The sequence below is a fragment of the Cololabis saira genome, chromosome 19 (genome assembly GCF_033807715.1).
Source record: "Cololabis saira isolate AMF1-May2022 chromosome 19, fColSai1.1, whole genome shotgun sequence".
Classification (NCBI taxonomy): Eukaryota; Metazoa; Chordata; class Actinopteri; order Beloniformes; family Belonidae; genus Cololabis; species Cololabis saira.
In genome coordinates this window covers 3,387,158-3,410,485 of record NC_084605.1, presented here as the reverse complement: position 1 = coordinate 3,410,485, position 23,328 = coordinate 3,387,158, and the positions used below count along the sequence as shown (strand labels likewise).

General features: G+C 40.0%; 1 protein-coding gene across 2 annotated transcripts in view; it reads right to left on the bottom strand.

Annotated features, from left to right (window-relative positions):
* Window positions 1-17,627, bottom strand: part of LOC133418915 (brain-specific angiogenesis inhibitor 1-associated protein 2-like) — a 35,979-nt gene extending 18,352 nt beyond the window's left edge. For both annotated transcript variants that reach the window (XM_061707818.1, XM_061707819.1), the window contains exons 1-2: window positions 17,376-17,627; window positions 7,145-7,220 (exon numbers count right to left, since the gene is read on the bottom strand). In XM_061707818.1, the coding sequence (XP_061563802.1) occupies window positions 7,145-7,220; window positions 17,376-17,450 (151 nt within the window). In that variant the 5' untranslated portion in view covers window positions 17,451-17,627. The remainder of the gene's footprint in view (window positions 1-7,144; window positions 7,221-17,375) is intronic.
* Window positions 17,628-23,328: the final 5,701 nt, after the last annotated feature.

Sequence of the window (23,328 nt, the reverse complement as noted above, 5' to 3'; positions counted from 1 at the left end):
TATAACTAATATAGAAACATGCAGCATGTGTTTCCTTCATTGTAGTTCTGATACAAGACTTTTCATTTTTTGCGGCTCCAGACATATTAGATTTTTGTGTTTTTGGTCCTATATGGCTCTAAAACATTTTGGGTTGCCGACCCCTGGTCTACGAAGACCTGGTGTTTTTGTGACTTGAAGCGTCTGTGGAGACACAGGTTCAAGGCCACGATGAGGAAACATTATTGATTTGCTTTGAGTCTGATGAGAGCGGTGAGTGTATGTACCTGCACATACGATTTAGTTTGGAGAAAAACGGGTTAAAATTCACCCCAAAATACACAAAACCTGGTCATTTTCAACATCTGCATTCCCACACGGCCAAAATTGATGATTAAAACGCTGGAATCAGTTTTTTAGAGCCGAGTCTAGCAGGATATTTAGATGCGGGAGGTTTGTGAGTCGCTGTGATCATAAGAGATGGACGAGGGAAAAGAGAATGAAGATACTGGGAAGAGACGCCTGCAGATATCCTGAGCAATAACTCATCATTTGTGTTTTATATTATTGCTTTCATCACCTCTCTCTTTTCAATAACTTTTATTTCTAGACGCAGGTGGTCAGAGTTTCACCTGAGGAGCTGATGGAACCAACAACAAAAATACAAGAGAAAACCATTAAATTACAACCCGACCGCAGCAGAGACGAGCAAACCGCCTCCAATCTCCTGAAAGGTCGTTAAACATCCACCTACAGCCGTCTAGATTAGTGATCGTCGCCATGGAAACCTAGAAATGTAAATACTGGGGTGCAACCGTCAAAGAAATATAAAAATAAATGATTGAATCACGGCCAATTCTGGATCATTAGACCAGAAATCTGCTTCATCTTCTTCTCCAAGGGAGCCCTCCTGCCCCGACGGGACATTTTTTGCCGGATACGTGATGGATTCCTGGAAGCATTGGAGGATTTTGTGTCTGTCTATTCTGTCTGTCGAGGATGTTGAAGATGCTTCATAATTGGATTAATGATAACAGGATTTCTGCTTTTTGGAGCTGGCGGATTCCTGTCATATCGACTAATGCGTAAGTCGTCGACAGCTGTTCTGGCCCTTTCAGAGCTGCCGGACGTGGCTGAGGGGATAAGCTCTGGACCAACACTCAGACTCTAACGCTGGGGGAGCTAAATCGCAAGCTGGATGCGATTCTTGAGCAGAATCGCAGGCTAGCGGCGGTTTTTGAGCTCATTAGCAAGATGGAAAAGACCTTGGAGAAGTTGGAAGCTCGGCTGGGCGGGAATTGACCACAAATTCCTCTTTTTGGAGTCGCCATTGATGAACCAGAGACTTAAGGCGGACGGAAAATTACTGGAATCTGCCTGTTTCTTTTCAATACAATTGTTGATTCTATAATCTGACCTTGACAGAGCAGCCTGGCTGGCAGCTCCGGTCACAATCTCCCTGGTGGAATAAAAACAAGATGCTCTGCCCCCACTAACCCTCCCCTTCCAGGACATCTGTGGACTTGTATCCACCCCCCATACCCATACAAGTTATGATGTTGTTTTGTTGTGTGTATGTTGCTTTTCTGTGCTGAGGTGTTTTTTGCACCTTGACACTGGGTATTTAATACACAGTTTGAAGATGCCTCTATTTTTCCTCCTCCATCCCAGTATCATCCTTCCTCCAAGAAATGGCATCCGTATAAACGGTGCCAGCGGTTTTAACCGGAGTCAAGTTCTCTCGTCTGATTTATGTCTGACTTGGCAATAAAGTATTTTTTCTGATTCTGATTTTGATTAAAGATTGAAATGACATTATTTACCATTATAGTAATCAGATTACACTGTAGAACTGCTGATAACCAGATTCTGTCACCTTGGTGTTCAACAAGACCAAGACCGGTCTCTAGAACTACAAATCTACCCTAAATAAACCCTCATTTCCTCGTAAAAACAGGATTCTATTCTTCTCTTTCCTCCTCATTCTGCTGCTGCCTCCTCTTTTTTTACTCTGCTGCTTTTCCCTGCATGAAGAAATAGACGTGGAGTGTAAAAAATAGATCAATTACGTTTATATAACACCCTCTTGCTGCATATACTGTCTGTTCCTTCCTGGTACAAGTACGTATAACCGTGATACGTATAACGTGGTACTACAGGGAGCTCAGAGCTGCAGCGCTGAGCTTTATTTGGGCATCGAGACGCCGGAACTGCAGGATCTTCCCGGTTCTCGTTCCTTATACGGAACACAGAGTTTGATGACGTCGTTACAGAACCATGTTTGGTTCGAGGATTATCCAGCGTCACATTCCCCCCCCGTCCTTTCAGAGCTCGTTCTCCAGTCCAGCCTTTTCTTGGGAGTATTTTTAGCGGCGCTGCAGAGTCGGCGTATTCTCGGAGGGAGATGAGCCCCAGATTAAATGTGGGGGATTTAACAAACGCCATGAGAGAAACAGAGAGAATAAAAGAATGAATGAATTAAACTGAACTCAAAAGCACAGCAGAAAGGAACTAAAAGCAGCAGCTATTTTTATTTTATTAGGGCCCGAGCACTTACAGTGTGAAGGCCCTATTGTCTTTCCTCCTGCTTCACTCCTTCCTTCCTTCCTTCCTTCCTTCCTTCCTTCCTTCCTTCCTTCCTTCCTTCCTTCCTTCCTTCCTTCCTTCCTTCCTTTCCTTCCTTCTTTTTTTGCCTTCCTTTCTTCCTCTTTCCTTCCTTCCTTCCTTCCTTCCTTCCTTCCTTCCTTCCTTCCTTCCTTCCTTCCTGTCCTTCCTTCCTCCCTTTTTCCTTCCTTCCTTCCTCCCTCCCTCCCTCCCTCCCTTCCTTCCTCCCTCCCTCCCTTCCTTCCTTCCTTCCTTCCTTCCTTCCTTCCTTCCTTCCTTCCTTCCTTCCTTCCTTCCTTCCTTCCTTCCTTCCTTCCTTCCATCTTCCTTCCTTCCTCCCTTCCCATTTCTTCCTTCCTTTCTTCCTTTCTTCCTTCCTTCCTTCCTTCCTTCTTAAGCGTGCCCCCCTTCATCTGATTGGTTCATATCTGATAGTTCCTACTTTCTGCTATAACTTTTGAATGGATTGACATAAAGAGTCGTGGGTGGTGTCATTGGACTCGGCATTGAGTCCTTGACCTTAATTGGTGCAAATTGCACGCGCGAGGGCCCGTTCATCACTGCTTGCAGCTTTAATTTTATTTATTTATTTATTTTTTTTGTGGGTTTGGGTTTTCAATGTAAATACTTTTAATATTTTAAATTGAAAGTGCGTTCAATGATAATCAAAAGCAAACCAAGTGACAGTGTGTGTGTCATTCTTTGTATGAAGTCAATGACATTTAAAGTCAATAGATTTATTAGTTATTCAGGATCAATTAATACCTTTTCGATAACTGTCTATTCCTGCATCATCTGCAGATGTGGTGACTTTAGACCTTGAGATATATATTTTTTCAGGTGAAACATGATTAGGTTGATAAAGACCTGGGGCCTCATTTAAAATGGACTGCGTAGGATTCATACTAAAATTGCACGTACACCCAAAAGCCGAAAATGCCGGGCGAAAAAAAAAAATCCGGATCAATAAAACATGTGCACGCACACTTGCACACAATGTTCGCTTTATAAATCACCGTCCAGCTGGAAGGCTGCACAGCTGAAGCTGCCTCATATCCCGCCCTCAACATGCCCACTTTATACCATAAATGCATATGAATGAGCCTACTGAGCATGCGCAGTGGCTTCCTGCAGCCTGTTTGGCGTCAGAATGAATGAGAGGGTGTCCAGCCACCGTGACACTGACTTTCACGGAGACCCTGATCTAGATGTTGTAGATGATGTGGAGGACAGGAAAACCACATTATTTGGTGTAAAAGTTAGAATAAGTATATAAATAGTATACAATAAAATAAAGCGAGTGAGTGGCAGCACGCCGTTGCTGCCCGTTAGTGCCACAACGCAATTTCCACTGGGACAGGGGGGACATGTCCCCCCCCACTTTTCAAAATCATGTATTTGTCCCCCCCACTTTTTACAGTTTAAAAACTAATGGTAGGCTCAGCCTTGTGATTGCAAATCCTTGAGACTGTCTGTGCGAAAGCGATGCGAAGACGGGAGCGGAGCCCCGCTCCCCCTCCTCCCCTCAGAGCTGCTCAGGGCTGATTTATGGTTCCGCTTCCACCAACGCAGAGCCTACGCCGTAGCCTACGGCCCACCGCCTGCGTCGCCAGTTCCCCATGTCTTAAGTAGATTCTTACGGGAGGGTGAGGGTTGCCGTAGGGATCCGCAGATTTTTCGATTAGTTTTTCTTTTTAGATCCGAGGATTTGCGTAGATGGCGGCTTCCGCAACTTTCAGGCGCTTTTCTGCGCAAGCAAGCTTTATAGATGAGGCCCCTGGTTACATACTGTAAAGATTTGGTCAGAATCTGGATCAATACAGTCTAAACAAACCATACTAGGCCTGTGTTGAAAAAAAATCGATTTTCCCATTTTAAATCGATCCTCATATTAAATCCTAAAAATCGAATAAAATGTCTAAAGATGGATTTTTTTCATCATTACATTGGTATTTTTAGTTTTGCCCAAAAAAGGACAGAATAACTGGTGCCGACGTTTTTTCCTTTAAATATGTTTAAAGGTATAGAACATTAAAGTTTCCAGTTATAATTGCATAAATTGTCTATATTTCATTACTTTATATACTGTCTTGGGGTTACATTAGTATAAAATGCTAAAAACCAAATTCTCAAAATGTTAAACTGAAATAGACCGAAAATGCAAAAAATAAACGGAATGTGGGAAAAAATGAAAGTGATTGCATCCGTCTCCCTGGATCAAATCCTGATAATCAATTATCAAGGCTAGAGTTCATAAAAACTAATGTATTTCCAAATAAAGAGTCTCACAGCAATAAGAAGGAAGAATGTATTGAAACGTTTGGTGGCTGAACTCCGCAGCGCGACCGACGAGGAAGTATTGATGGATAGCCGTCGGCTGCTAAGCTACTAGCGATCAAAAGCTTCGCCCGTGTTATAAATACATTTATTGCTCCATATTAATTCATCTGAAGTGGAACTGGAGCCTGATGTGAAATCCGGTAATAAGGAGCAGAAATGTTGGATTAAGAGGCCATAGAAAAGTCATTAGCTGCATAAATAAATGCTGCTGCTGCTAATCCTTCACACACACCAGGCTGCAATAAGACGCCATAAATAATCATGAAGGATACGGAATAAGGATGAAAATAACTTATTGTGCTTTTTTTAGCCCTTCTTGACAGAAAAGACAGAAAACCAGTGGAAACACGATGAAGCTTGACGTTTGGCTTCATGAAACATAACGCAAGGCGTCATCGGTCATAGCAAACGTAGACATGCACCGATCAGGATTTTGATGGCCGATCACCGATCACCAAAAGAAGTATCTGCCGATCACCGATCACAGTGAAAAATCCATAAATTCTTCAATCTTGCCGTCTCATGTACAACACTGACATTGTATTATTAGGTATCAAAATTAGGAGATGAGAAAGTATCATGAATTGACTGTTTTATTTCAGGCTGATGTGCAATATTTCATACTCTAGAGACTCTTACAGACGATTTAGACTCATGTAGCTTACTAGCTTAAGCTTTCCTGTGATAATAAATGTGTACAACATAACATGTGCACCAACACAGACAACAGCAGATATTTCACTCTCTTAAGAGTTGATACAACTTGTAAACTATAAACCTTAGGTTTCCTGGGGAAAAAGGTATTAAATCTTAAAATAAAAAACTAATTATTAAGCTTTGTGAAAGCTTTAGCGATAGCATCTGCCGCGTGTGAGGAAACTCTTCACACTAGAATCCAAATGTCCCTCGTGAAGCGACTGACACGACTGTCCTGCGTGAGGGTTAAGGTTGGATGTGACTGTAAAATATTCTGGTATAACTCCGACAGGATTTCATCAGTTAAATATTTACGACTCGGCAGCACGTACTGGGGATCCAAGCTGCTAAGGACGCGTTTAAACACAACGTCTGCTACAACGACAAACGGCTTATGAATTCATTACCTGATGATGTAGTTCTTTATTTTTCTTGCTGTCGTTTTTAGGTCTCTGTTACGGGTGAGTTAGCGGCGTTGCTGCAGCTCCTGTTCTTTATATAGTCCTTCGGTGTGTCCGAAATGCCATACTTAACAGTATATACTAAAAAGTATACTTAAGTTCGGCACACTTTTGAGTAAATATCAGTAGTGTGCATTAATTCGGACGTACTATTAAGAGCGCACACGGCACTTCCTGCGTTGGTGTAACGCGGTACCATAAATCAGGCTTTATTCTGGCGTGATCTTCGCAACAACGAGCAAGCGAATGATTATGTACATTCACTGAGTGAATATTATGAAAGTAAAATATATATTTCTCGCTAGAAATGTAATCAAAACGCATTTTTATGCAGAAACTAACTCAAAATATTGATTTTATTCACTAAAAAATGAGAAATGTCCACCATGTTTTTTTGTTTGATTCAGTCTGAAAATGATGACGTAAAGCATTCTGGGAAATTTCTCTGGCTCGTTACGTCCACTAGCCCTCGTTATGTCCACTAGCCCTCGTTATGTCCACTAACCCTCGTTATGTCCACTAGCCCTCGTTATGTCCACTAGCCCTCGTTACGTCCACTAGCCCTCGTTACGTCCACTAGCCCTCGTTACGTCCACTAGCCCTCGTTATGGCCACTAGCCCCCGTTATGTCCACTAGCCCTCGTTACGTCCACTAGCCCTCGTTATGTCCACTAGCCCTCGTTATGTCCACTAACCCTCGTTATGTCCACTAGCCCTCGTTATGTCCACTAGCCCTCGTTATGTCCACTAGCCCTCGTTATGTCCACTAGCCCTCGTTATGCCCACTAGCCCTCGTTAATCCGCTAGCCCTCGTTATGTCCGCTAGCCCTCGTTACGTCCACTAGCCCTCGTTACGTCCACTAGCCCTCGTTACGTCCACTAGCCCTCGTTACGTCCACTAGCCCTCGTTACGTCCACTAGCCCTCGTTATGTCCACTAGCCCTCGTTATGTCCACTAGCCCTCGTTATGTCCACTAGCCCTCGTTAGGGGTGAAAAGTAGGACTAGGGATTGGGACTGGGCCTTGAACCCATGAGCAGAGACGGGTGTCGGTGTTTTACTCACTGTTAATCGCCTTCTCGTAGTTCTTGGCCATGGCGATGAAGTTCCTGAGACACGGATTAAACTGCTCCATGATGGACTGAGGAGAAGAGGACAAGAGAAATGAGGTGTCACAATATATGTCGATACTGCTTTGGAATGTAAAATGGTCAAAAGTATGTCAAATAAAATACAAAATCTGTACTGTGAACTCTATATGTCTGGTATTTGTGGGGGGGTCGATGGGATTTTTGATTTCTTCTTGTGTGTTCTGTTGAACTAACTAACTAAATAAAAATACCTTGATCAAAAAATAAAATACTAAATCTTATAGAATATTTAACTATTGAAATTATTAACGAAAAAAAGCTAAAAAATATAATGATCAGCTGCATATATAGAACTCCTGGTACTTGTTTAGATATATTTAATAATAAAATAGCTGATATGTTTAGTAATATAAATAATAACAAAGTGAATATAGTTTGTGGGGATTTTAATATAGATATTCTAAATCCACATGGAAATAATAAAACAAAACTATCTTCAAGTTTAAGGAAATGTTTAAAGAAAATATTGTAAATAAATATAAAACACTATAATTATAAAGTATATTTTCAAAAACATTCTAGAATGTGAAACGTCAATTTTATATTTTGTCTTATTTTTTTTTTTTCTAAAGACGTAAAAAAGTGTGTACAAGCCGAAATAAAGATTCATTCATTCATTCATTCATTCATACATTCATACATTCATTCATTCATTCATTCATTCATTCATTCATTCATTCATTCATTCATTCATTCATTCATTCATACATTCATTCATTCATTCATTCATTCATTCATTCATTCATACATTCATTCATTCATTCACTCATGAGAGGGGGACCAGACATCCATCGATGTGTTTAGCCACTGGACACAGGGGCTGTTCCACTGCAAATCCAGACACAAGAGAAACATCAGCTGAACGGTCAGAACCTAAAATGTAGTTTTGTTTCTTGAAAGCAGCAGAGTTGGAAAACAAAACAAGAGCTGAATGAATAAAGATGAAACTGAAACATAAATATTTATAGCAGTGAATGAATCTGAACCTGCAACAGCAGCATAAACCCAGTGAGGAGTTTTTAACACAAGGACAAAACAAGTAGACGTTTCTCTCCTCGCTCTTATCGTCTTCCTTCATTATAAACTGTCATTTCATCTCCTGCATTTTCTTTTACAAACTAGCAATACTTTCTTTTAGGGGTGGGCAAAAATATTGATACGGCAATATATCGCAATACACAGTCTCCCGATACGATATCGATATTCGATATCGCGATATATTGCCGTATCAATATTTTTGCCCACCCCTAGCTGTACTGTATTTTGTGATTTCAGTGTGGGTGAGACACTGCATTTTATTTTGAGTATTTTGTATCTAAGAATAATGCACACTGCACTTTTCATTGTGTTTCAGTGTGTTTTTTCATGCAAATATGTTGCATAATTAAAATGGAAAGTTTGAATTACATTGTTTTGACTCAGTCTGTCCAATGAATTATCACTATCATCTGATGTACATATATACAACTTGGATTTTAAGATGTGTAATGCATTTTTACATTTTGTAGAATATCGCGATATATCGGGATACATCGCATAATCGGGATATTGCAATTTGTATGGTATCGTGGCTCAAGTACGTGATGCGTATCGTATCGTGAGTACCCACCCTTACTTTCTTTACTAACTCTTTTACAAAAGCAGCAAAGGATGCAAGATGAAAGATTTGAGAAATGTCTAAAAGGCAGCTGAACTTTAACTGAGAACCACAGAGTCCTGAAACGTTTATTAATTGAACAGAAAAATAATCGTTAGACTAATCGTCCAATTACTCATTAGATTAGTTGACTAATCGATAAGATAATCACCTGATTCATTGTTGTAAAAATAATCCTTTACCCCCAGCTCTCCTGCATCCTAATTCTGGTTCTACTATTTCTTATTTTAGACTTTTGAATCAGACTCGCTGCCACGTTCCTTGGCTGAGGAGCCGTGAACAGATTACTCACCTCTCGAGTGAAGAATAAGAGTCGGATTTATGTTGAACCCAGTCCCACACTAGATCTACATTATTTTGGAACTTCACCAGCCTCAAACTCAGACAGCGAACTACGCGTCTAAGAATATTGCAATAAAATTGGCTGACGGGAACATACACATCCCCAGAAAAACACGTAAATGAAATGAAGCTTTTATCGGGACCCCGGAGTGTCAGGGCGCCTGATGTAGCTGATGTTCTCCGTATCATACAAGTAAAGAGTAAAGAGTAAAGAGTAAAGAGTAAAGAGTAAAGAGTAAAGAGGTGAAGGTGTGAAATCTCTGTTCTCTTCAGAATCTAATCAGACCGTAAATGAGGAGCTTGGTGGTATTTGCTCTCCATCGTAGCCACTGCAGTTTATTCCCATGAAATAGAGTGAAACCCCGGGGTCTCTTTATCCTCCAATCTACGGTGGCCCGAAGACCCGCCATTGCTGAAAATAAAGAAACGCTGCGAACAGAAACAAACGCTGCTGCAAATTAAAAGAAACGCTGCAAATAAAATAAACGCTGCTGCAAATAAAATAAACGCTTTGCAAATAAAATAAACGCTGCAAATAAAAACAAACGCCGCTGCAAATAAAATAAACGCCGCTGCAAATAAAAGAAACGCTGCAAATAAAAGAAAACGCTGCTGCAAATAAAAGAAAACGCTTTGCAAATAAAATAAACGCTGCAAATAAAAACAAACGCCGCTGCAAATAAAATAAACGCTGCAAATATAAAGAAACCCTGCTGCAAATATAAAGAAACCCCGCTGCAAATAAAATAAACGCCGCTGCAAATAAAATAAACCCTGCTGCAAATAAAACAAACGCTTAGCAATAAAATAAACACTACCAAAAAAAAGAAACGCTGCTGCAAATAAAATAAACGCCGCTGCAAATTTTAAAAAAAACACGCAAAAAAATTTAAAAAACGATGCAAATAAAAAAGCCACAACGGAAGTGAATTACCGGGGACTATTTTTGCTGATGCACCGGTGTTTTTTTACGTGAGAGGAGAAGAAGAAGACGGAGAGGACGTAAGTGAAAAGAAGAAATAAGAAGAGCGAGGAATAAGAAGAAGAACGAACGAGAAAATAAGTGAAAAGGTTAATGTTCAACGTCGCTACGTGTAATTTTTAATGTGCAACACCGGTGCGGTCAGCAAAAATAGTCCCCGGTAATTCACTTCCGTTGTGGCTTTTTTATTTGCGTGTTTTTTTTATTTTATTTGCAGCCGGCGGTTTCTTTTATTTGCAGCATTTCTTTTATTTGCAAGCGGTGTTTCTTTTTGTTTGCAGCGTTTATTTTATTTGCAGCAGCGTTTGTTTCTGTTCGCAGCGTTTCTTTTCTTTGCAGCAGGGTTTCTTTATATTTGCAGCATTTCTTTTATTTGCAGCGGCGTTTATTTTATTTACAGCGGGATTTCTTCATATTTTCAGCGTTTCTTTTATTTGCAGCGGGGATTTCTTCATATTTTCAGCGTTTCTTTTATTTGCAGCAGCGTTTGTTTCTGTTTGCAGCGGCGTTTGTTTCTGTTTGCAGCGTTTCTTTTCTTTGCAGCAGCGTTTATTTTTGTTTGCAGCGTTTATTTTATTTGCTAAGCGTTTTATTTTATTTGCACCGGGTTTCTTTATATTTTCAGCGTTTCTTTTTGTTTGCAGCGTTTATTTTATTTGCTAAGCGTTTCTTTTATTTGCAGCGGCGTTTGTTTCTGTTTGCAGCGTTTCTTTTCTTTGCAGCAGGGTTTCTTTATATTTGCAGCATTTCTTTTATTTGCAGCAAGCCGTTTCTTTTATTTGCAGCGGGATTTCTTCATATTTTCAGCGTTTCTTTTATTTGCAGCGGCGTTTCTTTTTGTTTGCAGCGTTTATTTTATTTGCTAAGAGTTTATTTATTTGCACCGGGGTTTCTTTATATTTTCAGCGTTTCTTTTATTTGCAGCTGGCGTTTCTTTTTGTTTGCAGCATTTATTTTATTTGCTAAGCGTTTATTTTATTTGCAGTGGCGTTTGTTTCTGTTTGCAGCGTTACTTTTACTTTTATTTATTGTCTCTTTATCCTCCCAACACCTCGTGTTGTGTTCCATTCACATGAGAAGGATCCTGAAATAAAAGGAGGTTTTCTGTGGATGCGTCACCCGTGAAGCGGACGGAGAGGATGATGTCAGATCGTATGGGAGGTAGAAACCCCCCCCTCGTGTTCTCCTGCAGCACAAAACTGGACGTGAAGAGCATGAAAATGTCTTTTCCTGCAACAATCCAGAGGCGGCGGGGATTCTGAGGGGGTTTCCGGTTTCCTTATATGGATCCGGAAGACCCTCCGACCCCCCATATATATAAATATAAAGGGGTTGCACATCCCCCTCTGCTGCTGAGAGCTCTGATGAAAGGAAACTGGCCCACACACACTTAAACCACACACTTGAACACACACTTAACACACACTTAACACACACTTGAACACACTCTGGATTCCTACAGTAATTGAAGCCGTGACTGCAGATAAAAATGTGCAGAAAGCAGCACGATGAGAGACGGACAGGGGCGATAAACTCGATGCTGACGGACGTCACGCCGACGGTTTATCGTCTGAAACCGTTTAATCAGAATCGACCGACGTCTGAAAACATTTCACACTCGACTGGCAGGAAGGAAGGAAGGAAGGAGGAAGGAAGGAAGGAAGGAAGGAAGGAAGGAAGGAAGGAAGGAAGGAGGAAGGAAGGAAGGAATGAGGAAGGAAGGAAGGAAGGAAGGAAGGAAAGAAGGAAGGAAGGAAGGAAGGAAGGAAGGAAGGAAGGAGGAAGGAAGGAAAGGAAGTAGAAAGGGAGTAAGGAAGGGAGAAAAGATGGAAGGAAGGAAAGAAGGAAGTAAGGAAGGAAGGAAGGAAGGAAGGAAGGAAGAAAAGATGAAGGGGAGGAAAGAAGGAAGTAAGGAAGGAAGGAAGGAAGGAAGGAAGGAAGGAAAGATGGAAGGAAGGAAGGAAGGAATGAGAAGGAAGAAAAGATGAAGGGAGGAAGGAAGGAAGAGAGGAAGGAAGGAAAGGAAGGAAGGAAGGAAGGAAGGAAGGAAGGAAGGAAGGAAGGAAGGAAGGAAGGAAGGAAGGAAGGAAGGAAGGAAGGAAGAAAAGATGAAGGAGGAAAGAAGGAAGGAAGGAAGGAAGGAAGGAAGGAAGGAAAGGAAGGGAAGGAAGGAAGGAAGGAAGGAAGAGGAAGGAAGGAAGAAGGAAGGAAGAAAAGATGGAAGGGAGGAAGGAAGGAAGGAAGGAAGGAAGGAAGGAAGGAAGGAAGGAAGGAAGGAAGGAAGGAAGGAAGGAAGGAAGGAAGGAAGGAAGGAAAGAAGGAAGGAAGGAAGGAAAGGAAGGAAGGAAGGAAGAAAAGATGGAAAGGAGGAGGAAGGATGGAGGAAGGAAGGAAGGAAGGAAGGAGGAAGGAAGGAAGAAGGAAGGAAGGAAGGAAGGAAGAAAAGATGGATGGGAGGAAAGAAGGAAGTCAAGGAAGGAAGGAAGGAAGGAAGGAAGAAGGAAGGAAGGAAAGATGGAAGGAAGGAAGGAAGGAAGGAAGGAAGGAAGGAAGGAAGGAATGAAGGAAGGAAGAAAAGATGGAAGGGAGGAAGGAAGGAAGGAAGGAAGGAATGGAAGGAAGGGAAGGAAGAAAAGATGGGAAGGGAGGAAGGAAGGAAGGAAAGAAGGAAGTAAGGAAGGAAGGAAGGAAGAAAGGAAGGAAAGATGGAAGGAAGGAAGGAAGAAAAGATGGAAGGGAGGAAGGAAGGAAGGAAGGAAGGAAGGAAGGAAGGAAGGAAGGAAGGAAGGAAGGAAGGAAGGAAGGAAGGAAGGAAGGAAAGATGGAAGGAAGGGAGAAAAGAAGGAAAGAAGTAGGAAAGGGAGTAATGAAGGAAGGAAGGAAGAAGGAAGGAAGGAAGGAAGGAAGGAAGGGAGAAAAATATGGAAGGGAGGAAAGAAGGAAGGAAGGAAGGAAGGAAGGAAGGAAGGAAGGAAGGGAAGGAAGGAAGGAAGGAAGGAAGGAAGGAAGGAAGGAAGGAGGAAAGGGAGTAAGGAAGGGAGAAAAGAAGAAGTAAGGAAGGAAGGAGAAAAGAAGGAAGGAAGGAAGGAAGGAAGGAAGAAGAAGGAAGGAAGGAAGGAAGGAAGGAAGGAAGGAAGGAAGGAAGGAAGGAAGGAAGGAAGGAAGGAAGGAAGGAAGGAAGGAAGGAAGGAAGGAAGGAAGGAAGGAAGGAAAGAAGGAAGGAAAAGCAAAGAAGGTAATAAAGGAACAAATGACGGAAGGGAGGTAGGAAGAAAAAGGAGTAAAGGAGGGTAAAAAAGGAGGAACAGAGGAAGGGAAGAAGGAAGGAGAGAGCAGGAGGAAAGAAGGAAAGAAGAATTGGGTCATTTTGACCCAAAGACAGTACAAGAGTTAAACACAACGCTGTTTCACTGAGCGGTCACATCTTAAAGTCGACTAAAAAAGTATTTATTCTTTAACCGTCATTATCTTGTATTTCATAAGGCAAGTTTATTTGTATAGCACAATTCAACACGAGGTTAACATTAAAAGCGGCAAGACACAATTAAAACATAAATAACAAATAAAATGAAATAAAATGATAAGAAAAGGAGGTAAATAATAAAAAGCACAAGTTGTTAAACAGTAAGGGCAGTAGATCCAGCAGGTTCATCTCATTCTTAAAATGGCAAGAATTATGTTTCTATACGGTCAAAACGTACAAAGACCAGGTCAAATACAGTTTTACAAAGTAATCTGTAACAATTCATACGGTGAATTAAACCAATTTGACAATTCTTCGTCACAATGCCTGTATTCAGGGTTTATCCATAACTTCACGCGGTTTTCAAAAATTATAAGTATTTAATGTAAGAGTAAGCTTAAAACACAAATAAAAGGAAATAAAATGATGAGAAAAGAGTTGAAATAATAAAAAGCTGATTGACAGATGACCAGCCCCAGTGCATGATGGTCCGTCAGCACCGGTACACGGACCAATGAAAGGGGCAGGACCAAAACTCTCAGAATCTTCACAGATCACAGTTAGTTTGAGTGACTGTTGTTCAATTCAATTTTATTTATTCATACAGCGTCTGTAACATTCAACCTGCGGCTCAAAAATGTTTGACCTTTTTTTTCCTTTTTTTTCTTCTTTTTTTCCTTTTTTTCTTCTTTTTATCCATTTTTTTCTCTTCTTTTTTTTCCTTTTTTTCTTCTTTTTATCCATTTTTTTCTCTTCTTTTTTTTCCTTTTTTTCTTCTTTTTATCAATTTTTTCTCTTTTTTTCTTTCTTTTTTTTCTTCTTTTTTTTCCTTTTTTCTTCTTTTTTTTCTTACTTTCTTTTTCTCTTTTTTCCTTTTTTTTCTCTTTTTCTTTTTTGACTTTTTTTCTTCTTTTTTCCTTTTTTCTTTTTTTTCTTCTTTTTTTCCTTTTTTTTTTTCTTCCTTTTTCCTTTCCTTTTTAATGTCGTCATTTTGACTTTTTTCTCGATATTTTGACTTTTTTCTCGATATCTTGACTTTTTTCTCGACATTTCGACTTTTTTCTCGACATTTCAACTTTTTTCTCGACATTTCAACTTTTTTCTCGACATTTTGACTTTTTTCTCGACATTTCAACTTTTTTCTCGACATTTCAACTTTTTTCTCGACATTTCGACTTTTTTCTCAAAGTGCATATGAAAAAAATAAATCTTCCCCCAGTTATAACTAATATAGAAACATGCAGCATGTGTTTCTTCATTCTAAGGCTGATACAAGACTTTTCATTTTTTGCGGCTCCAGACATATTTGTTTTTTGTGTTTTTGGTCTAATATGGATCTAAAACATTTTGGGTTGCCGACCCCTGGTCTATAACAACACAAAGTGGTCTCCAGAGACCAGAACATGATCCCCGATAAATTACTACATAAACAACGGCAGGTAAAAACTCCCCTTTAGGAGGGAAGAAACCTGGACCTGGACCATGACCATGAGGGTAGGACTGCAGGTCAGCCTGGAACTCCTAAAGCTCTGGCCTGCAAACACGCACAATGGACAGTCTGGGCCCTTTACCGGCCGAACCTGGGACCTCCACCCGGCACCTCCACCCAGAGGTTGCTCAACACTCAGAAAGAAAAACGCCCTGATCCCGGGGATCTCAGAGACTTTCTCCACCGCCGCCACTGAAGCAACAACGGCCTAATTACAAGGATAAGATCAGCTCCACCACAGACACTCAGATATTACAAATTCCAAATTGCTAAAATATTCAAATATTCAAAATACAAGGCGTCATTTCTCATTAGCTTTTGCTTTTGTTGACCAATTGGGAGGAAATTATTTGAAGACATCAGGTTTAATTCGAAATACCGGCTATATCCACGTTCCCTGGTATCCCTGGTATCCCTGGTACCACTGGTACCCCTGGTACCCCTGGTATCCCTGGTATCCCTGGTACCCCTGGTACCCCTGGTATCCCTGGTGCCCCTGGTACCCCTGGTACCCCTGGTATCCCTGGTATCCCTGGTACCCCTGGTATCCCTGGATGCCCCTGGTACCCCTGGTACCCCTGGTATCCCTGGATGCCCCTGGTACCCCTGGTATCCCTGGTATCCCTGGATGACCCTGGTACCCCTGGTATCCCTGGTACCCCTGGTACCACTGGTGCCCCTGGTATCCCTGGTATCCCTCGTACCCCTGGTACATCTAGTATCCCTGGTGCCCCTGGTGCCCCTGGTATCCCTGGTGCCCCTGGTACCCCTGGTACCCCTGGTACCCCCGGTACCCCTGGTACCCCTGGTATCCCTGGTACCCCTGGTACCCCTGGTGCCCCTGGTATCCCTGGTACCCCTGGTACCCCTGGTACCCCTGGTACCCCTGGTAACCCTGGTATCCCTGGTATCTCTGGTATCCCTGGTACCCCTGGTAACCCTGGTATCCCTGGTAACCCTGGTATCCCTGGTATCTCTGGTATCCCTGGTACCCCTGGTATCCCTGGTATCCCTGGTACCCCTGGTACCTCTGGTATCCCTGGTATCCCTGGTGCCCCTGGTGCCCCTGGTATCCCTGGTACCCCTGGTATCCCGGGTACCCCTGGTACCTATATGTCTGCGTACCGTCGTCCCGGCGGCTCAGCGTCTAGCTTTCTCGTGTCTCAGGCAGAGCTACAGTACAGTCGGGTTCAGAGCTTTCACTTGTAATTAAAGTAAAGGTGTCTATTTTTACATGCAGCCTCAGCGTTGGACTGGCTGTTAGCATCACTGTCTATAAACTTCACGGTTTAAAAGTCACAGCAGCAGCGGGGAGGGGGGGGCACCCACGGGTGGGGAGGGGGGGGGGGGGGTACCCACTGGGCTCAGAGATGATGGAGGTGGTGACGGCTCAGTTGTGCAGCAGATATTATTATTATGATGATTAGTTAAAGGAAGACGGTACAGGTGGAAACAGGACTGGTACAGGTACAAGTACATTCCTCAAAATTAAATGAATAAATACATAATTAATTAATTAATTAAATGTGTCATTAATTAATTAAAATTGCAATGAAATATGTAATTAATTAATTAATTAAATGCTGAAATAATTAATGAAATACTGAAATAATATTTCTTTTTTTTTTACTTAAAATTGTAGAATTGTATTTTAATTAATTAATGATATATTTAATTCTAATTTGAATTAATTAATGACACATTCAATAAATGAATGATACAGGACTGTCTCAGAATATGTAATATCTAATTATTTTCTGTAATGCAATTAAAAAAACTAAAATGTCATACATTCTGGATTCATTACAAATCAACTGAAATATTGCAAGCCTTTTATTATTTTAATATTGCTGATTATGGTTTACAGTTTAAGATTAAGATTCCCAGAATATTCTAATTTTTTGAGATAGGATATTGGAGTTTTCTTAAGCTGTAAGCCATACTTAAAATGAAGTGTATTTTAATTAATTAATGACACATTTAATTAATGAATAAATATATTTATTTCACATTTTAATTAATTAATGATGTATTTATTTATTTCATTTTGGCACAATAAATCCTCAATAACTGAGGAGATGATATGAGTGATAAAAGAAATAAAACTTATCCCCGGATCCCTGGACTGCAGATAAAAACGTTTCCACAGAACCAGAGCAGCAGGTGTCTGGTACCCCTGGTACCCCTGCTGGATGACGTGGGAGCATCCTACCTTATACACGTTCTCCGTGATGCGGTGGACCTCGTCGGTTCGGGACATCTTGCTGGGAGGCTGGATCAGAACCATAGAACCATAGAACCATAGACCGGGGATCCGGGCTGAAACCGGGCTGATCCGGGCTGAGACTGCGGTGTAAACGGCTCCTACAGACCGATGAGACTCTCACCAGTCCCGGTCTGGGGTTTTAAAGGAGATCCCCCTCCGCGGAGCCCACGCCGGCTCCCCCCGCAGCGCGCAGCCGCTCAGAGACGCTGCGGAGGCGGATACGGGAGGGGCGGTGCTGCGTTCAAGGGCCGTGCTGCCTTCAGGGGCGCTGGGAAACCGCGGCGATAGCGATGATCAGAGCTCAAATATCACCACTAACGCTCATAATAAAGATGATTCTGCGACAGTTTTTTAACAACAAACATGTTCTAATCAATTCAGAATCGCTGCGGATAAGAATCGTTATTTTTAAAGCGATATTTTTGCCTTGTAATCAGAGCAGAAATGTGTTGGCTTATTTAAGGCACCTCCAGCGGTTCAAGTCTGATTATTAAGATGTTTGACACTGAAATATGACAAGATGTGTTCAAACTTTAGACATCAGCAGAGCACTAAATAATAATAATAATCATAAAATAATAATAATAATAATAATAATAATAATAATAATAATAATAATAATAATAATAATAATAATAATAATAATAATAACAATAATAATAATGGCGACAATATTAATAATAATACAAATGATTATAACAATAACAACAATAATGATTATTATAACAACAACAATATTAATAATAGTAATATTCATAATAATAATAATAACAATGATAATGATGATATGAATAACAATGATAATAATAATAATAATAATAATAATAATAATAATAATAATAATAATAATAATAATAATAATAATGCCGATAATAATAATAATAATAATACTAATAATAAAAATGACGATGATAATAACAACGATGATTATTATTATAACAATGATGATGATAATAATAATAATAGAAAATAATAATGATAATATTAATAATAATAATAATAAAAAATAATAATGATAATATTAATAATAATAATAATAACAATAATAAAAATTATTATAACAATAACAACGATGATGATTATTATTATAACAACAACAATAATAATAATAGTAATATTCATAATAATAACAATGATGATGATATGAATAACAATGATAATATAATAATAATAATACTATCAACAACTATTATGATTATTATAACAATGATAATAATAATAATAATAATAATAATAATAATAATAATAATAATAATAATACTAATAAAAGATAGTATTAATAATAACATCAACGATGATGATTATTAAACAATGATAATAATAATGATGAGAATAATAGTAATAAAAAACAATGATGATATTATTATTATTATTATTATTATTATTATTATTATTATTATTATTATATAACATAAACCAACACTTTGGAAAAGAATCTAATGTTTGGGACTCAAACACGAGTCAGATTATAATAATCAAGGATTAAAAAAGGTCAAAGCCGCGACTCTGGACTCACTGAAGGCTCGAGCTTATTAACAGCAAACACAGAGTCTGAGTAATTAAAGTAATTAAAACTCTCCTCTCCTGAGTGACTTCTTCTCTTCCACCAGGACCAGAGAATCCAGCTCCTTTCTTTTTACACTCCTCTATTTAAGGGATTCTAGCTGTTTCCGGTCCTGACTTTGTAATGACCTTTTTCCTTTAGGAATTGCACTTTAAGCACTTTAATCACATGAGTCTCCTACTTTTTGTGCTTTACTGACTTCCCCTCTTTGTAGGAATAAAGAAACATCTGGAATGTAATGAGAACAGCGGCCATGAGCCCAGCTTAGACCCAGGGGCGGATCTAGGGGGGGTCATTGGGGCCGAGGCCCCGCCAGTAATCTCATAGGCCCCTGAAGTGTAATCTGATTCCTGTTCTGTCAATCAACGGGCAAGCTGAGAATTTGATGATCGCTGCTGCAGTTCCACCCCCAAACTGGTGGTGGCGCCTGTTGCGTCAATACAACTGAATAGAAGAAGAAACAGCTCGGTGCTCTAGGTGCGTCCGAAATGCCATACTAAACAGTATATACCGAGTACGATGAAACCACCCACGACTCTCTATGTCAAACCATTCAAAAGGTATGGCAGAAAGTAGGAACTATCAGATATGGACCAATCAGATGAAGGGCGGGGGGGGGGGGGGGGGTAATTTGCAGGAATTATGTTCAAGGACTCAAAACCGAGTCCGATGACACCACCCATAAGTCTTTATGTCAAACCATTCAAAAGTTATGGCAGAAAATAGGAACAATCACATATCGACCAATCAGAAGAAGGGGCGGTTCTAATTTGCACCAATTATGTTCAAGGACTCAAAACCGAGTCCGATGACACCACCCACAACTCTTTATGTTAAACCATTCAAAAGTTATGGCAGAAAGTAGGAACTATCAAATATGGACCAACCAGATGAAGGGGGGGGGGGCGCACTTTTTGGCGTCTAGCGTCGCCACGGTAACGCTTTTGACTGAGAAAAGTAATGCGCATCGTCGCAGGATGGAGACGCACATTTTGATGTATAACACACCTGGGTGCACGTTACGGTTCGGGCCGTATTAACGGCCGAAGAAATGGCATAAATTGCGCCAAAATTACACGATTAATTCAAAATGGCCGACTTCCTGGACTTAAATTGGTACACGTTTGAGTAAATATCAGTAGTGTGCATTAATCCGGACGTACTATTCAGAGCGCACCTGTCACTTCCTGCCGTTGGGGGGTTTATGTTTATGTTTATGTTCATGTTCTGGATCTCTGGAAAGCATCTAGAGACAACATCTGTTGTATTAGACGCTATATAAATAAAATTGAGTTAGTTAAAGGGCGGGGCTGCCAGTAGCTCGTGCTAGTTCATTTTGTTAGTTTGTTTGTTTAGTTGTTTGCTTGTTGCTGTGTGATTGTTGATTTTCTAGTTCCCCTTGAAGTGGGTTTGTGTCAGGGGCGTCAATAGGGCTTGGTCGTCTTGACGTCATCACTTGGTGGAGCCGCCATGTTGGAAGCTACATTAGCTGCTCTTCGGAACACTGCGCTGTGTACAGACGTGCTCCCTCTTCGTTGTGTCTTAGCCTACCGGTACTTGTAATCGTTACTTTCCATTATTCTGTTACCATGGTAACCCGTTGCTGTGTTGTGGCTGCAGCAGCTCCACACATAACAGACGTGGGGGAAAGATCGCTAATGGTTTAACTTTTCACCACTTTCCTGCTCGGAGGCAAAACCACGGAGACCGAGTATCTTGTATAAGTATATGAGCTCCACTCTTTAGTAGGGATTTCATCTGGATCCAAACTGTTAATAATTATTATTTTCTCCATATACTGGTCGCTGGCTTCCTTGTTTAAGGTATACCGGTAAATTTCAGTTCCTTTCTGGCATTTTAACTTTTTTTTTTTTGCGTTCAGTCTGTTCACTTGGTGCTACCACGCTGCCGTTTGTTTACACTCACGAGGCTGCCAACATGGCCGCCACGTCCCAGAATGCACCTTGGTGACCAAGCCCTATTGGGTAAGCCAAGGTATGGCAGCCGCCACACCTCGGCTTCAGGGGAAAATGTAAATGTTTGTTTTTTAAATAAATTCATGGAATTACTTTGTGTCCATCATCCATCCATCCTGGTATCACTGCATCCAATAATCTGCCCCTCAGTCTAAAAATGGTGCTTGAATTTTCTCTTGAAAGAGCGAATCTCACAAATTGAGGCTCTTTTTTCAATCGTTAAGTTGTAGTCATCACGTTTATTTCATTGATTTTCTTGCCAACAGAAGACAGACGGAGATCCGCCGTCTTGAACGAGGGGATTGTGGGAGTTACTAGTTCTCACAAACCTACAACTATGAAGCTTCTGCTCAAGGGCGCTGGAACCGGCACCCACTCACCACCGACCAATCAGACGCCTCCGCTGGAGCATGACTCAGTTTATGCGTCACCCACTTCCCACTCAGGACATGAGAGGATGAATCCTGCAGAATCCTGCAGAATCCTGCAGAATCTGCTGCACAAACGAGTGGAGTTTTGTTCTGCTGGGTTTCAGTCGGAGGTTGGGGGTGAGATTCCCTTCTAGCAGGTTTCAGGAAGGTTTATGTTCCTTAGATTCAGAATATCGTGGAGTTAAAGATGCTAATGGCTAAATATGACCTAGACCTGACCAAGACCTATAAAGTATTTTTTCTCTAATATATTTACTTAATTAAAAGCAGTTGGTGATTTTTTTTCTTGAAATAAAAAACCATTTGTGTCCTTCTTCTGCTCCAGAATTATTAACTAAACCAAAACCCTTTCAAAAATACAAAAATGTCAAAGAATGAGTCTATTGTTTGTTCCTTTTAACCTCGAATGGCTCCCATTTAGATTTGTGATGTTGGTAATGTTGTATTTACACACATATACATATAATTTTGTATATATGGCATCATCCACATTTACCGCCCTCTGCTGCCACCTGGTGGCCAATCAGAGTTTGTAGTTTTGGATTTTCTTCTGTTCCAAAACCAAGGACCCGTTTTTAACGGACCCTAAAGAGTTTTTCAAGGATTCAGGATTCAGGATTCAGATCTCAGTTTTTTCACACGGGACCAGGACCGGAGGTGCATGACGTCACCTGGAGGTGATGAAAACAGATCCAGCCGTGTTGATGACGTCAGGTCACGTGGTTAGAGGTTCCGACCCATAAACCTATGTTTAATAATTCATTCATTCATTCATTCATTCATTCATTCATTCATTCATTCATTCATTCATTCATTCATTCATTCATTCATTTTTTTATTTATTCCGATCATGGAAATATGCAAACAGAAAAAACAAACAAGTAAAATAACAACAACACAATCATCAACTAAAGCATACCGGTATTCCATAACCAGAAAGGAGCAGGAAGAAGAAAATCTTATTCTACCTGCCCCTCCCTCAAAACAAAATTGAACAATAATAACAGACGCACAATTACAATTACTCAGTTAACATCACAAAGAAAGGAAAACAAAAAAATCAAAGATAGATTGTGTGTCTCCATACGCATATATTATAAATCGTAACTATTTCATCCATACATTGCTAATTTTTTCTCTTTACATTTTTTTTTTAAACTGAAATATGTTTATACAGCCCTTTAAATCATCATGTAATGAATTCCATAAATTAATTCCAACAACAGAAATGCTCATCTGCTTAAAAGTTGTTCGGGCAAATAAATGTTTAAAATTAAATTTTCTACGACTATCTTCATTATTTGAACTGAAAGTAAACATGTATTGTAAGTTTTCTGCTAATGCTTTACATTTAGCTGTTACATGATTGTGAGAGTCTGTAATTTAACCAAATCATGGAGTTTCAGTTAATCTTAATTCAATAAATAATCTGTTGGTGTTTTCTCTGTAATGCGTATTGTAAATAACTCTTAATTCTCTTTTCTGTAATAAAAGTAAAGGATTTATATTAGTTGGATATGTGTTGCCCCAGATTGCAACACAATAAGTTAAATAAGGCAAAATTAATGAACAATATAAAATTCTCATTACTGTATGATTTAACACAAACTTAGCCTTATTCAAAACAAAAATATTTTTGCACACTTTTGATTTTACATGAGCTATATGAGCTTTCCATGTCATAATCTACTGAATCCGGATAATATCTCAAGTTATTACACAGTTATTCGCCTGGTTGGGAATGACGTGTTAGAGAATAAAATATTATTTTTGGTTTTATAAAACTGGAATTTTAAAAACCGTCGAGTTTCCCTTTTTTATTTTATTTTTTTATTCATTTTTTTATCGAGCATTTTAGAGATTTAGAACATACAGACATTCAGCCAAACATTTATACACAAAAAACTTGTGCAATACAGTATATAATA